General features: G+C 43.8%; 1 protein-coding gene across 2 annotated transcripts in view; it reads right to left on the bottom strand.

The window, feature by feature from the left end:
- KCNMB3 (potassium calcium-activated channel subfamily M regulatory beta subunit 3) overlaps positions 1-17186 on the bottom strand; it is a 67864-nt gene that overhangs the window by 16270 nt on the left and 34408 nt on the right. The window contains exons 1-2 of one of the 2 annotated variants that reach the window (XM_043473682.1): positions 8179-8200; positions 7326-7459 (exon numbers count right to left, since the gene is read on the bottom strand). In XM_043473682.1, coding sequence (XP_043329617.1) covers positions 7326-7327 — 2 coding nt within the window. In that variant the 5' untranslated portion in view covers positions 7328-7459; positions 8179-8200. Of the gene's footprint in view, positions 1-7325; positions 7460-8178; positions 8201-17186 lie in introns of those variants that run through there. The other variant, XM_043473681.1, reaches the window with a different exon arrangement.

The following is a 17186-nucleotide window of genomic DNA, read 5'->3' as shown; positions in this document are numbered from 1 at the left end:
GAGTCCCTGGTCCCACTCTTGGTCCCTGAGACCCTCCCTGAGTCCCTAGCTCACTCTTTCAGAGTAGCTGGGGATCACTTCCTATTCCACAAAAACCATGAGTCAACCATAAGCCCACCACTTGGGCCCCCCGTCTCTCTGGACCAGACGCTTTCCCCCCAGTTTTGTAACTTCAAGTAACCTTTTATACATTCCCTACCCTGGTTTTCCTTAGTAAAAAAATAAATAAAATTCCATGTGAGTCGTATGAGTAAGATGAAACTTAATTAGTGCCCACAAACTGCAGTGAAATCCAAAGATGAAAGGGGATGTTATTGCAAAATGCTGGCATCATGAATTCCTGGCTCCACAGTCATTTTCTTTTTCCTTGAACAGATGCTTTACTCAAGGGGAAAAAAAGAACCATCTCTCCCTTTCACTAGGCTGGAGAAACCACTTCCTCATTCATTTTCATATTCTCTCAATTACACACTACCTACTATATAGCTAAGAATTCTTTGGTAGCTGAAATTCTCCATATTCATGAGAACTATATTTGTCTTCAAATTTAGAGATGTCCAAATCCCAACAACCTAAAAAGTATACCACAGCTTATGTTCTTTATGAGTCTCTGTGTATTTGTCAGAGATTAAATAAACCCCATACTGAATAATTATCCTGGTATGAGTAGTTTTTGCTAGTGCAAGCAGCAATTTAAACTGTCAAAACTAAGGTAATAACTGAGCTTATATTCTCTTTGTAGGAAAAACAAACAATAAGGGAGTATGATCTATGCTACACATTTACAGAGTCTCAGATGGGATCTTTCTTTTCCTTCATCATAATGACTAACTCCAGACATCTTTGCTAATCAAATGGACACTGACCCTATGATCTAGGCTTGTGTCAGAGAAATCAGTGTCACCTCTCTATAGATGTTCTTCCTGCTCCGATGAGTGATAATACTAATGACTAACACTCACTGGGTAGTTACTATGAGCCAGGAACAGTTCTAAGACTTTACATGCATTAATTCATTTCTTGGGCATTTTTAAGAGCAGAGAGCTACAGTGAGTTACACAACCTCACAAGAGCCACAGAACTGGGCCAACCTGGCTTAGAAAAAGCTCATTGTATAATTGAAATGGAAACTAACAGAAACAATAGCTGAAGTTGTTAGATAGTTCAAGAGCCCTTAATTTATCATCTTGTTTGAAATCCACTGTGACCAAGTCTTCACCAGGTAGCACTGGGGACAGACATATTTTATAATAATATAAGTCAAAGTCACTGATCACTATGTGAGTGGTACTTGATTTCAAGGGTGACCTAAGGCCCCATCTTTAGAGATTCTGATCAAATCACTGAGCTGTAGGACCCAGGAACCTGCATTTTGAAAAGCTCCTCATGTGATCCTAATACATGTGGTCCTATAATTCATGCACTAGAAAACCCTGGGTCATGAGTTATGAATTTAATAGGTCTTGGAGGCCTGGTCTTGGCATCCTAAACATTGCTTCTGGTCCAGATCAGAAGACCTCCCTGAAACTCAGCTTACTCCTCTGTGCAATGCAGGAGTTGGAGCAGATATTTAAAGTATTTTCCACCTTTCAGTTCAGTTCAGTCGCTCAGTCGTGTCCGACTCTTTGTGACCCCATGAATCACAGCACGCCAGGCCTCCCTGTCCCTCACCAACTCCCGGAGTCTACACAAACTCGTGTCCATTGAGTCAGTGATGCCATCCAGCCATCTCATCCTCTGTCGTCCCCTTCTCCTCCTGCCCTCAATCTTTCTCAGCATCAGGGTCTTTTCAAATAAGTCAGCTCTTCGCATCTGGTGGCCAAAGTACTGGAGTTTCTGCCTCGACATCAGTCCTTCCAATGAACATGCAGGACTGATCTCCTTTAGGATGGACTGATTGGATCTCCTTGCAGTCTAAGGGACTCTCAAGAGTCTTCTCCAACACCACAGTTCAAAGGCATCAATTCTTCAGTGCTCAACTTTCTTTATAGACCAACTCTCACACCCATACATGACTACTGGAAAAACCATAGCCTTGACTAGATGGACCTTTGTTGGCAAAGTAATGTCTCTGCTTTTTAATATGCTGTCTAGGTTGGTCATAACTTTCCTCCTAAGGAGCAAGCGTCTTTTAATTTATGGCTGCAATCACCATCTGCAGTGATTTTGGAGCCCCCCAAAATAAAGTCTGTCATTATTTCCACTATTTCCTCATCTATTTGCCATGAAGTGATGGGACCAGATGCCACGATCTTAGATTTCTGAATATAGAGCTTTAAGCCAACTTTTTCACCCTCCTTTTTCACTTTCATCAGGAGGCTCTTTAGTTCTTCTTCACTTTCTACCAAAATGTGAAGTGTCATCTGCATATCTGAGGTTACTGATATTTCTCCTGGCAATCTTGATTCCAGCTTGCGCTTCATCCAGCCCAGCGTTTCTCATGATGTACTCTACATATAAGTTAAATAAGCAGGGTGACAATATACAGCCTTGACGTACTCCTTTTCCTATTTGGAACCAGTCTGTTGTTCCATGTCTGGTTCTAAGTGTTGCTTCCTGACCTGCATACAGGTTTCTCAAGAGGCAGGTCAGGTGATCTGGTAGTCCCATCTCTTTCCACCTTTAAGATCCAATAAAAATATGAAGCTTCTCTAGTGGCTCAATCAAGTAAAGAATACACCTGCAATGCAGGAGACTGCTTGCAATGTAGGAGACCCAAGTTCAATCCCTGGGTCAGGAAGATCCCCTGGATTAGGAAATGACAACCCACTCAAATATTCTTGCCTCGAAAATCCCATGGGCAGAGGAACCTGGTGGGCTATAGTCCATGGGGTTGCAAGAGTTGGACACAACTTAGCCACCACAAGAAAATACATGCAACCATAAGTTAGTTTGCAAGGACAAGTCATCTCTCCTCCTGGAGTTACAATAATGTGAGAACAACCCCACCTCAGCTAGCTGAGTGACAGCTAGAAAGAAAAAGAACCCAACCATCTGCCCTCAACCCACTTCTCTTCTGTTCAGTTCAGTCACTCAGTCGTGTCTGACTCTCTGCAACCCCATAGACTGCAGTACGCCAGTCTTCCCTGTCCATCACCAATGCCTGGAGCGCACTCAGACTCATGTCCATCGAGTAGGTGATGCTATCCAACCATTTCTCTTAGACAGCTTATAATAGCTGAGGCACTCTGAGCAGCCCCGAACTGCGGCATTGTGCTCAGTGGCTTGGGACCATCATTTCCCTCAGTTATACCACACAAGGAGGGAGGTAGGCACTCATTCTGCAGATGAGGACACAGAGACCCAATCACAAAGCCACAGCAGGGAGGGGTGAGTCCAAGACTCCAGAAGGGATCAAATGCAAAGCCCAGCTTTTCCTGACAGTAAGTCTGCTTTATCATTCAGTGGCTTGGGATGTGGGTCTTACTCTCAAGGTCTGCCCAGGAATGTTGGTGGCCAGGTCTTCATAGAGACAGGATGTTCACAAGTTTTGATAGTGTCAACTACAACTCGGCACTTAACAAGAGCGTTGCCAACGACTGAACAACAAAGGCATTTGCCATCTGCCTCTGGAGATTAAACCCTACGCTGCTATAGTTGTTGACCTTCAACAACCCCTGAGGGAGTTTAGGGTGGAGTGAGGCACTCTGTGCTCCAGGGAATCTGGTGGGACAGGTCTTTAGATAGTTGGATGTTTCTAGGTCTTTAGATAGTTGGATGTTTCTAGGTCTTTAGATATTTGGATGTTTTTAGGTCTTTAGATAGTTGGATGTTTTAGTGCTGCACTCAAGATGCCAGCAAATTTGGAAAACTCAGCAGTGGCAACAGGACTGGAAAAGGTCAGTTTTCATTCTAGTGCCAAAGAAAGGCAATGCCAAAGAATGCTCAAACTACCACACAATTGCACTCATCTCACACGCTATTAAAGTAGTGCTCAAAATTCTCCAGGCCAGGCTTGAACAATACATGAACTTCCAGATGTTCAAGCTGGATTTGGAAAAAAAAGAGGAACCAGAGATCAATTACCAACATCCACTGGATCATTGAAAAAGCAAGAGAGTTCCAGAAAAACATCTATTTCTACTTTAGTGACTATGCCAAAGCCTTTGACTGTGTGGATCACAACAAACTGGAAAATTCTTCAAGAGATGGGAATACCAGACCACCTGACCTGCCTCTTGAGAAATCTGTATGCAGGTCAGGAAGCAACAGTTAGAACTAGACATGGAACAATAGACTGGTTCCAAATAGGAAAAGGAGTACCGTCAAGGCTGTATATTGTCATCCTGCTTATTTAACTTATATGCAGAGTACATCATGAGAAATGCTGGGGCTGGAAGAAGCACAAGCTGGAATTAAGATTGCCGGGAGAAATATCAATAACCTCAGATATACAGATGACACCACCCTTATGGCAGAAAGTGAAGAAGAACTAAAGAGCCTCTTGATGAAAGTGAAAGAGGAGGGTGAAAAAGTTGGCTTAAAGCTCAACATTCAGAAAACTAGGATCATGGCATCCGGTCCCATCACTTCATGGCAAATAGATGGGAAAAGATTGGAAACAGTGACAGACTTTATTTTGGGGGGCTCCAAAATCACTGTAGATAGTGATTGCAGCCATGAAATTAAAAGATGCTTGCTCCTTGGAAGGAAAGTTATGACCAACCTAGACAGCTTATTAAAAGCAGAGACATTACTTTGCCAACAAAGGTCAGTCTATTCAAAGCTATGGTTTTTCCAGTAGTCATGTATGGATGTGAGATTTGGACTATAAAGAAAGCTGAGCACAGAAGAATTGATGCTTTTGAACTGCGGTGTTGGAGAAAACTCTTGAGAGTCCCTTGGACTGCAAGGAGATCCAAGCAGTCCATCCTAAAGGAAATAAGTCCTGCGTGTTCACTGGTAGGACTGATGTTGAAGCTGAAACTCCAATACTTTGGCCACCTGATGCGAAGAACTGACTCATTGGGAAAGAACCTGCTGCTGGGAAAGATTGAAGATGGGAGGAGAAGGGGATGACAGGATGAGATGGTTGGATGGCATCAACAAGTCAATGGACACAAGTCTGAGTAAACTCTAGGAGTTGGTGATGGATAGGGAGGCCTGGCGTGCTGCAGTCCATGGGGTCACAAAGAGATGGACACGACTGAGCGATTGAACTGAACTGAAGTTTTTAGGAACAGATTTTATGATCTCAATCCTTGCATCTCCTCAAATCTAGAGAAGCACTAAATCCTTCATGGTGACATCAGATTCTCATGACTAACAGAAATCTTTTGTAAAATGAGTGCTTCATGGCAGTGAAGTCCCCCTTCATCAAAACCTTATATAGTGACCTTTCCCCACTGCCACTTTGGAGCAGTCTCTTTGAGCTATCTGAGATGCTGCCTCCTGGGCTGCCGTCCTCATTTTGCCCCAAATAAAACTTAACTCACAACTCTCAAGTTGTACATCTTTTTTTAGTTGACAGTAGATCTGGCTGTCTTACTTTTAGATAAATTCTTGCTTCTGATTTGACCAAGCCCTCATTTCTTGTCAAGTGACATGTGGTCATTAATTCTAATGCTTCCTTTAAAATGATAGAATCAGGATTTCCTGGTACAGGAATGTGCCTGCGAATGCAAGGGACATGGGTTCGATCCTTGGTCCAGGAAGGTGGAGCAACTGAGCCCACACATCTCAACTACTGATGCCTGCAAGCCCTACAGTCCATGCTCTCCAAGTGAAGTCACCACATGAGAAGCCCACGCACCACGACTGGACGGTAGCTCCTGCTCACTGCAACTAGAGAAAGCCCACACAAAGCAACAAAAACCCCGCATGGCCAAAAATTAATTAAAATATGGCAATGTAGATGCTTCATTTTAAAACAAAATACAATGATAGAATAACTCTGTGGATAAGAACTCAAATAATCATAATTCTCAACTAACTAAAAGATGTTTGTTTTGTTTCATTTTCTGTTTCTCTTTCTGAGAAGATGACAGAATATAGAGAAATAAACTTAGGGACACTTAATTTTTTTAAATAAAATTCCACGAGAGTTCCTGGGTTAGCAGATTAACTATCCTTGTCCAGCAAGTTTTTAGCTAGTGGGCTCCTGATCCCACTGCAGACACTTTTAATGTTAGTTCCTCCTGAGCTCAAAAATTTAGCTCCATGAGGGTCTGAATCTGTCTGCTTTATTCACTACTGGACCACCAGCTCTTAGAACAGTGCCTAGCACAGACACTCAGTAAATAGTTTCTGAATGACTGAACAAGCTGGAGACTACCTCAGAAATTATTCTGTGTATAGCATTAAAGCAACCACCAACCAGTAGGAACAGGCTTGAAAGATTAAAACATTTGGCTATCCCTGTCTGGATCTCCATTTGTATCTACAGCCTCTCCACGGTGTGACTTAAAGTTCAAAATGATGGTTGCAAGGATCTGCAAGACTCTTAGTCATTCCATCCAACAAGCATTTAATAGTGTAGTGTATTAATTAATTAATCGGTGTAGAGTTCAGTTACAGTCACATAATACACAGCAGCGGTTCTCAAAGAGGACGGTGCCACCCCCTGGTGGACACTATGGAAACCTCTGGGGTATTTTCTCGGTTGTCACCAGGATTGGAGTGGACAGCCAGATGCGGCAGAATCCTGCAGCTTGCAGAAAAAGTCCCACACAACGAAGACTCGCCTAGAGTGCCATGGAACTTTCCACATTCCCGCTAGACATTCATGTAGGTGAAAAGCCTGTCAAAAATGATGTGAGCTAAAACCAAATGCCATGTTACATATGAACACAAAATATCTTATCTTTGAGTGGCTTTTGCATTTTTTCACTCTTCACTGAATTTTCCAAAATGCATCTGCTGAGAAAATTGATGGATTTCTTTTGTTCAGAACTTTATTAAAAGTTCTTTGCCATTTTAGAAACCTGCATCACCATCACCAAAGTTGTGCATGGTATTTGAGTTACCAAAATAATAAAACCCAAATCAGCCTGTTTTCAGCAGTCACATCCATGGTGACTATCCATATAAGTGTCAAGATGCGTACTTCATTGTACTACTGATGTGGCCACGCCCAAGGATTCGAATGGAGAATTACATACTTAACAGGAACTTACTCCACTTCAATTTCTCCTGTATAATACAGTTTGGGTGTGATTTTTTTTAAACATATGTAGGTAAGTTATATTATCTATGAATCTTACTTCAGAATACTGAAGTACTTGCTAGGAAGGGGACACTGGGTCTGAAAGGATTGAACACTACTGTTCTCCTTGTTAAGAAAGTAGACAATTATGTTTCAGGAATTTTTTTGAAGCTTGACTCACATATTCTTTTCCAGGCTCTTTGATACAGCATGTCAGCATCTTTCTTGGGCCAAATGGGACATGTCTACTCAAGTTGGTTCACAGTCTCATTTCAATCAGCTCATTTGGAGAAATAAGTAGGTGTTAACACACCCCTGCAAAGAGAAATCCACACAATTCCTGCATTGGAAACATCCAGCCTTCTCTGAGTTTCTAAGTTCACACACCACGCACAAGCACAAGTGAACTGCGCCCTTCTCCCCTACTCCTCCCCAACCCACGGCGCTGTGCTGCCCTCAGTGTGACGACCATCCTGGTCTGGTACCTGCCGCCCAGTAGCCTCAAAATAAAAGGTCTGAATAAATAAATGACCCTTGAAGGTATCTGTACCGGAGGTAATGGAGCAAACAGGAGGCGAAGCAGGGAGGTGATACAGAAGGGAGGCTGTCTGTATTTATATCCAGATATGATGACCGCCCCCAGTTTATTGTAACCAGAAACATGGCTTTCATGCATCAAATGTTGTTGGTACTTGAAACATTTTATGGAATTCTTACCTTGCCTCTTTCTTTGCAGAAAAGAGAAATAAGGGTTCTTACCTGTGTCTCCTTCAGCTTCCCTCCTCCCTCCAGGTGTCTCTGCTGCCTTGTCACCACTACACTCACCCAGCCTCTCCTTCCTCCCCTTCCCCAAAAGGAAAGAGGTCCCAATCCTTTCCAAGAAATACTTTCAGCTGGTACTTTTGCTCCCTTTCCCTTCTATCTTCTGTAGGATCTTGAAGTGCCTTCGTTTTTATAATTTAGCCTTTTGCTCTCCCAATCAAAATGTCTGCATCAACCCTATCTGCTCATATTGCATGAGGCACCACGTTTACCATGTTTGATGCTTCTGAACTGCAGTGTTGGAGAAGATTCTTGAAAGTCCCTTGGGCTGCAAGGAGATCAAACCAGTCAATCCTGAAGGAAATCAGTCTTGAATATTCATTGGAAGGACTGATGCTAAAGCTGAAGCTTCAATACTCTGACCACCTGATGTGAAGAATTGACTCATTGGAGAAGACCCTGATGCTGGGAAAGATTGAAGGCAGGAGGAGAAGGGGACGACAGAGGATGAGATGGTTGGATGGCATCACCGACTCAATGGACATGAGTTTGAGTAAACTCTGGGAGTTGGCAATGGACAGGGAAGCCTGGTGTGCTGCAGACCATCGGGTCGCAAAGAGTCGGACACAACCGAGCAACTGAACAACAACAACCATGTTCACTGCTGTGTGCATGTGCATGCATGTGCGTGTGTGTGTAAAACCTTCACTTATTGTTTCTTTTGATTTTTCCCATCACCCTCTAAGCTAATATTATTCTTGCCTTACAGGAAGGAATCCAGGACTCAGAACCTTTCCCAAGTGTCACAGCTAGTCAGCTAGTGAGTAGACAGGTCAGGGTTCCCCCCAGAAAACCCTCCACTCTCTGTTTCTCTGTCTCATTAATCCCTTATGGTCTGACTTCTCTGCGTCATCACCAGAAAGTTGCCTTTTTTAAGGCTAATAACCTCCTAATGCCCAAGTCAATCCTGGCACATCTTATTTATAATAGAAAGTCTTGATTACTTTTTTCACACTATTTTGCTTTTAATTCACCATTTAACTCTACCAGTGGTTCTCAATCCTGGCTACATCTGGACCATCTACAGAGACTTCTTTAATTTCCACATTTATTTTGTAGTAGGTAATATGTAACCATGGTCCACTATGTTACAGTGGAGAGTCTTCCTCCTGTTTCTGTCACCCAGTCACCCAGGACCTGACCCCAGATGTAACCAACAGTACCAGTTTTCTATGTAGCCATGAGCTTATAAAAGCTACAGACTGTTCTCCAGGAAACTCAGATTGAATGGGTCAGTATTGGGGAAAGCAAAGGTAAGTCTTAAGTTTGAAGTTTGAAGATTCTTTCTAAAACTTCTGAACATGTATGAGTCACTGGGGTCACAAAGTTCATGTCTTCTGCCATTTGGAAAGTTGAACTTAACCATATCTCCCCACGGCTAGGAACCCTTCAATGGCTCCCCAGACAAAATTGCCATAGAACTGAATGTGTGATCTGTTGGGGGGGGGGGGGAGAAAAAGAAAAGGTCCCGTGCTCAAATCCATTTGAAAAATGCTCTGTGACTATGTCCAACATCAGGAAATGCAAAACCACCCAGCATATTGCCCTAATTAGCTTTGTGAAAACATAATAATGATTGTCAAGCCCTCAGCCCAGTGTCTGCCTAATGGCATGGGCTGAAAGAATGTTAATTCTTGTCTTTATTAACCTCTTAGTTTATATCCTATAACACGAACTCCTTTCTGGGATGTGGCTCACTTGTACAGACTTAAATCATTTGGAGGGCTTTCCTCCTGTCTCAGTGGTAAAGAATCCGCCTGTCAGTGCAGAAGACACAGATTCAATTCCTGATCCAGGAAGATCCCATATGTCGTGGAACAACTAAGCCTGTGCACCACAACTATTGCGCCTGTGCACTAGGGCCCAGGAGCTGCAACGACGGAGCTCACACACAACTGCTAAAGCCCGCATGCCTGGAGCCTGCGCTCCGCAAGAGCAGCCGCAACAAGAAGCCCGTGCACCACGACTAGAGAGTGGTCCCTACTCACTGCAACTAGAGAAAGCCTGCCCAGCAACAAAGACCCAGCACAGTTGAAAATAAATAAATTAAAAAGGAAAAGAAATCATTTGCAGCCATTTGCTTAATTCCCGTCTTCCTTATTGGCCTACAAGCTCCAAGAAGGGGACAATATGTATTGTTCCCTTCTGTCCCCGCAGTTGTCACAAGATGGTGCACAGCACTTGAGAAAAACAGGTACCAACTGAACAGTGTTAATGCTGTCCTTTAAAATCAGTGTTCCTCAAATTAATCAGGAAACCCTTTCACCATGCAAGAACAATTATCATCACACAGAACAAGTATTCCCTCAAAGATGTTTTGAAAAACGCTGGTCTACAGGTTAAAACTCAAGTGCCTTATGGGATCCAGAGATGGCTCTGGTCTGGTCTCATGCCATTTCTGGTCCACACTTTCCTGTCTTTTGTTCTTGCTGTTTCTCCCTGTTCCCCATCCTTTATCTGACCTGTTTGTATTCAGCCTCCAGGACTTCACGCTACCAAGGCCCTCACCAAATCAGACTGAAAGCATCTGCCCTCGTGTCTTGCATCACCCTTTAGACTATCAGCTCCTCAAAGACAAGGACACATCACACTCATGTTTGTCAAGTCCTAGCACAATGCCTGCAATGTACTACACAACTTACAAATGGCTGGTGAGTAAAGAACTGATTTTCTTTCACAATGAAAATTTTCATGTTAGGGATGACATACATAAAATTACCAAATGAATTATGGTTTTGAATTTCAATCTGTGATAACATAGTGGCCAAAGGATGTACAGAATAAACTCATCAATGAATTGAAAGTGGAAAGAAGGAGCCTGAGCTAACCCTCATGCTGTGCGTCATTAATCTATCGTGGGTAGGATGACATAGGCGTCCTCTCCAGCACAGACACTGTTATGATTAATGCTGCTGGACTCACAAGAGCTACTGACTATAACTCAGGCTAGATGAAAATAGAGTTGGTCAAGAACTGAGAATGTCACAACCAGGACACAACTCTGAATTTCTATCCTAGGCTAATGAATAGGAGCATGTGATTGGAGGATGGTCCAAATAGACTTAATTTGACACAATAATGATGAAATGAGCTCTTTTGCACACGACTGGCCAAAGTTTCAAAGGCTTTTTCAGTGATGTGGTTTCGGGATAAAAGGCCCTGTATTAGTGGATTTTATTATTGCATCACTAACCCTGACTTATCTCTTGCATACCAGATTTGTACATTCAGTTTATTAACACACTCACCAACTTGTATAATCCCACACAGAATTTTTGCTGGCCAAGAGCTCACAGTCTAATTAGGAAGTAAGACAGGTCAGCGAACAAGTATACGATGCTGTGCAACATGTGCATTATTAAAGGTTGGGAAGAGGTGTTCTGAGAGCAAGGGAGAAGGGGTACAGCTCTGGGGGTCAGGGCAAGGTAAGGTTTTTGAGAGGCAATTCCAAGCTGAATCTAGGAGTTTACTTGACAGATCAGGTGGACGGTTCCAGCAAAGGGAGTTGGATGGCTCCAAGTGGACAGCCTCCAATTCAGCCTGCATAAAAATCCATTGCATCTTCTCCCCCTGGCATAGACCAGGCATAATGGGGGCTCAGCAATCAAGAATCATTCATAAGTAGCTCAGTGAGCACCTGCTGTGTTGAAGGACCTATTCCATGCCTTCCAATAAAACAGTGAGCTTAAGAGGGGAGGTCCCCGCCTTCCAGGAGCTTTCATTCTAATGAGGAAACAGATAAGGAACAATGACCCAAATAAAAGAATTCCAAATCTGTAGTGTGATGAGGAACAAGAAATGGGGTGAGAATCTAGAAAGACACGGGAAGAGGTCAGGCAACACTGAACAGAAATGTGACATTTAAGCTCAATCTGAATGGCAAGGAAATGCTGACCAGGCTGGGGGGCAGAGGGCTGCCAGAGATGGGCAGGGCAAAGGCTGAGGTGGGGAGAGTCTGATCAGCAAAGAAAACAAGAGTTGACCCAATAACTATGGCAGGGACACCAATGTGGGGAAGTGCCATATAAGACTCTAGGAAGAGGTAAGCCCGCCAGGCAGGTAGATAGTCAGGCAGAGGAATGCCCTGAACATTCAGGTTGTGGCTAATATTTAGGAGCCAGCTGACAGATCATCACTGAGGGCTCTTTGTCCATGTGAGGTATGGCCTTAATCAACACGCCAGCAAGTCGGACAGAAAGAGACTGCAAGAGTTGAGTTGGATACCAAGGCCTAGCCACTGGGAAGGTCCTCGAGCAGCCCTAGAGTGCTAAGGCTAAGGAGGGGAAACTGAGGCAGCTTATTATGTGCTAGAACTCAGGCCAACCATGCATCAGGATTCACTCTCGGGATCCCTAAGACCTCGGTCCAAATTGGCAGCAAAGGAGCCTAGTCCTGGAGAACTCTGAGAAGGCATAAAGGCCAGACCCCTAGACCACTGTAAAAGGTAGATCCAGCCAGACCACGGGATCCAAGGCCAGTGGGAGCCCCAGCAGACAGGGGAGGGCACAGGGAAAAGAGGGGTGGTCATTTCTTGGGTGTTATCAGGAATGGTCAAGGACTGAAGTGGGAAGGTTGGGGGTACCTGAGGAGCTGGGAATCACCGCAGCCTCTGAGCTCTACAGAGATTAATGGCACAGCATGGACCCCATCCATCAGTGGAGCTGGAGGCTGAGTCACCGCCTCTCCTCACCTCCACCCAACATCCGTCAGCCACTGCAGTCTGCTGCTGACAACTCATCTGAACTCTCTCTTGAATCTGTGCCCTGCTCCTATTCACGCTGGAATTCTTTCACTCAGCCGTCTTTCTCTCTGCAAGGCAGAGTGGAAAGTGCAAGGGCTATAGGGTCAGCCCTGGTTCCTAACAGTGTTGTGTGGGGCGACGAAATTCCAGCTGAGTTATTTCAAATCCTAAAAGATGATGCTGTGAAAGTGCTGCACTCAATATGCCAGCAAATTTGGAAAATGCAGCAGTGGCCACAGGACTTGAAAAGGTCCGTTTTCATTCCAATCCCTAAGAAAGGCAATGCCAAAGAATGCTCAAACCACTGCACAATTGCACTCATCTCACACGCTAGTAAAGTAATGCTCAAAATTCTCCAAGCCAGGCTTCAGTAATATATGAACTGTGAAATTCCAGGTGTTCAAGCTGGATTTAGAAAAGGCAGAGGAACCAGAGATCAAATTGCCAATATCCACTGCATCATCAAAAAAGCAAGAGAATTCCAGAAAAACAACTACTTCTGCTTTATTGACTATGCCAAAGCCTTTGACTGTGTGGATCACAATGAACTGTGGAAAACTGTGAAAGAGATGGGAGTACCAGACCACCTGACGTGCCTCTTGAGAAACCTGTATGCAGGTCAGGAAGCAACAGTTAGAACCAGACATAGAACAACAGATTGGTTGAAAAGGAGTACATCAAGGCTGTATATTGTCACTCTGCTTATTTAACTTATATGCAGAGTACATCATGAGAAACACTGGGCTGGAGGAAGCACAAGCTGGAATCAAGATTGCCAGGAGAAATATCAATAACCTCAGATATGCAGATGACACCACCCTTATGGCAGAAAGTGAAGAACTAAAGAGCCTCTTGATGAAAGTGAAAGAGGAGGGTGAAAAAGTTGGCTTAAAACTCAAAATTCAGAAAACTAAGATCATGGCATCAGGTCCCATCACTTCATGGCAAACAGATGGGGAAACAGTGGAAACAGTGGCTGACTTTATTTTGGGGGCTCCAAAATCACTGCAGATAGTGACTTACAGCCATGAAATTAAAAGATGCTTGCTCCTTGGAAGAAAAGTTATGACCAACCTAGACAGCATATCAAAAAGCAGAGACATTACTTTGTCAACAAAGGTCCGTCTAGTCAAGGTTATGGTTTTTCCAGTAGTTGTTGAGATGTGGACTATAAAGAAAGCTGAGCACTAAAGAATTGATGCTTTTGAACTGTGGTGTTGGAGAAGACTCTTGAGAGTCCCTTGGACTGCAAGGAGGTCCAACCAGTCCATCCTTAAGGAGATCAGTCCTGCGTGTTCATTGGAAGGACTGATACTGAAGGTGAAACCCCAATACTTTGGCCACCTGATGTGAAGAGCTGACTCATTGGAAAAGACCCTGATGCTGGGAAAGATTAAGGGCAGAAGGAGAAGGGGACGACAGAGGATGAGATAGTTGGATGGCATCACCAACTCAATGGACATGAGTTTGGGTGAACTCCAGGAGTTGGTGATGGACAGGGAGGCCTGGCGTGCTACGGTTCATGGGGTCGCAAAGAGTCAGACATGACTGAGTGACTGAACTGAACTGGACTGAACTGTATTGGGTTAGTTAACTTCTCTGTGCCTTAGATTTCTCACCCATAGAATGGAATAGTTACACATTCCTTGGGGTTGTTGTCATGTACTGATGTGAGAGCTGGACCACAAAAAAGGCTTGAGCACCGAAAAATTGATGCTTTCAAACTGTGGTGCTGGAAAAGACCCTTGAGAACCCCTTGGACAGCAAGGAAATCAAACCAGTCCATCCTAAAGGAAATCAACCCTGAATATTCATTGGAAGGACTGATGCTGAAGCTGAAACTCCAATACTTTGGCCACCTGATGCAAAGAACTGACTCATTGGAAAAGACCCTGATGCTGGGAAAGACTGAAGGCAGGAGGAGAAGGGGATGACAGAGGATGAGACGGTTGGATGGCATCACTGACCCAATAGACATGAGCAAACTCTGGGAGATAGTGAAAAACAGGAAAGCTTGGCATGCTGCAGTCCATGAGGTTGCAAAGTTGGACACAACTGAGCGACTGAACAACAAATGGGGCTTTATAAGGACTGGAGGAAGAACCCTGTAAAAGCAAACATATTCTATAAATAAAAGGATTTATAAACTTATGTTTCCTTAGGTTTCAATATAGTGTTACATAAAAAACAAATCCAACCTTGAAAGGTTAAACAGTAAGTACAAGCTTTTATTGATGTGTCGCCACAGTTTTTATTTAACTAGCCAACTCCTGCTCTCCCTCTCCAGTGCCCCGAGTACCTTAGGGCACAGCCCCTCTTTGCTCTCAGTTCTTATCCCATCTGTCTCCAGAGGTGACACAGGAGACCCAGGCCTGGCCAGTCAGAGCAGCCCGTCTCCTTGGTCAGCCATGTGACTCAGGGTTGGCCAAGTGACTGAACTTCAGCCAATCAGACGCCAAGCAACTTTTTCTGGAGTTAGTACCTGTCATTTCCACCACAAGGAAGACAACTTAGCTCCATAGTCCAGTTCACATGTACCATTTCCTTCGGTCACAAGGACTAGTTTAAAGATGAACTCATGGCCCAGCAGAGCAAATGAGCACCTTCTCTGAGGGCAATGTCAGAGCAATGGAAGAGAAAGCCTCTGTTTTCACTCAGGGCTGCCAAGCTGGAGCGTATGTACCCAGAGCTGCTGTCACCTGTCTTACCTATCAGACAAAGGGAACCTGCCTATAGAACAGAAAAGGACAGGCAAAGAGATGGAGAGAGAAAAGTGCCCTGGATGATAATGTGTGAACCCCCCAGATACAACTGTGCCTGAAGCTAATCCACTTCTGGCTGCACTTCTCTGTTACATGAGTCAATAAATTCACTTTTTTGCTCAAGGTGGATGGAGTTGAGTGTCTGTCATTTGTCTCTGAAAACAGAGTCAATTTCTAAGCGATTCAGTAAAAGGAAACAGTTTCACCAGCATATTAAAGTAAGTATTCCTATTCTCTGCTTTCCTGGACAGAAAACCTGACCCAAACATGGAAGGATAATAAAGAGAGCAGTACACATCCATTCACCCACTTTAAATGCCTAAGGATCTATGAAGGAACAAATAGACTAGAAAATCACATTTTCTCTTTGTGTCAATTATTAATCATAAATTGAAGCCAATAACAATCTACTGATATTGGCAGAGTTAAATGATAAGACATCTGTCATTTTGGCAGCAAGGAAACCAGCCTCCTGTTTAAAAGGACGTGTTACACCAAAGCACATTATTTATTAGGCACTTGGCTTTGCAGCCACATAGAGCAAAAGCGATGAGCAGCTCCATGGATCACCCCATCTGGTTCCTCCAAGCTGAAATATCTAGGCCGCATTTCCTGGCCAACTTAAGAAGAGAAAAGAAAGGAAGGAAGGAAGGAAGAAATCTGAAAAGGAAACCACACAACACAATCCTGGACTGACTCCTGAGCACCAAAAGCAAAGGTTTGCTTTTCCAAACTAGGTTTTGCAGCATGGCCTGTCGAGTATTACAAGCCCTTTATTAAGAAGCTGAATCTATTTCCATTTGCTCCTCAGGAAGAGAATTATAGATGCTTGATTTCACAAACCTGGTATGTGCCCTGTAATGCTTCCACTGTCAGGGAGGTAACTACAATGGGTAGAGGGAGGGGTCACGTGTGAGACCGCAGCACAGACTGCCTGGGAGATGGGGGAGAAAACCACATCCTCATGTCCCGACCCTTGATACCAGGTCTCTTTCCACTTTCCCCAGGAAATATTTTCTGTCCTCTGGGAAGCTGAGGATTCATGGATCCTCTTGCCTCAATACAAATGCTGTTTTATGGGAAACATTTTTAAAATATGTTAGTGGATTTTCCTCTTTTGCATCTCCATGTGAGTGACGTTCTTACTAGTCAGACAGACACACAACTCTCTGAGGTCCCTGGGCAGACAGAAGGGGATAGGATTTTCCTAGTAGGAATGTCAATATAGGCGACTCCATATTCAGTCTCTGACACCCAAATATGTGATTTTGGGTTCTGCAACAAGAGCACAATAGATTTTGAAAGGCAGCCTTTGTCAGAAAAAAAAAAAGATTTTCTACATGCCTTATGTTCCTTTCTACAATTAAGAAGCAGATCAGGTGAACTCTGGTCTGGGCAGCTCAGTTTCTCCAAAGCCATAAGGACGATATGTTTTCTTCTCCCCAAGGACATGAGGCTGGCAGTGCACAAAGAAAGGACCCAGAGGAAGTGACCGTCCTGGCCACCCCAGGTCTGACACACAGTGAGTGCCCATAACTGTTTATCCACTGAACTTGAGAGGCTTTCCCAGTCTGGTACCATTAGCATTCTGGCCTAAATTTCTCCTCACTGAAGTATGAATTCAAGCAATCAGAAAAATCCAAGACACATAATCTACCCACAATCTCCCTCCCCAGATCCATATTCCAAATTAGAAAAATGGATTGAATTCATCCAC

This window comes from Cervus canadensis, chromosome 7, assembly GCF_019320065.1.
Source record: "Cervus canadensis isolate Bull #8, Minnesota chromosome 7, ASM1932006v1, whole genome shotgun sequence".
NCBI classification, from domain to species: Eukaryota; Metazoa; Chordata; class Mammalia; order Artiodactyla; family Cervidae; genus Cervus; species Cervus canadensis.
This window is presented reverse-complemented; position numbering and strand designations above follow the sequence as displayed.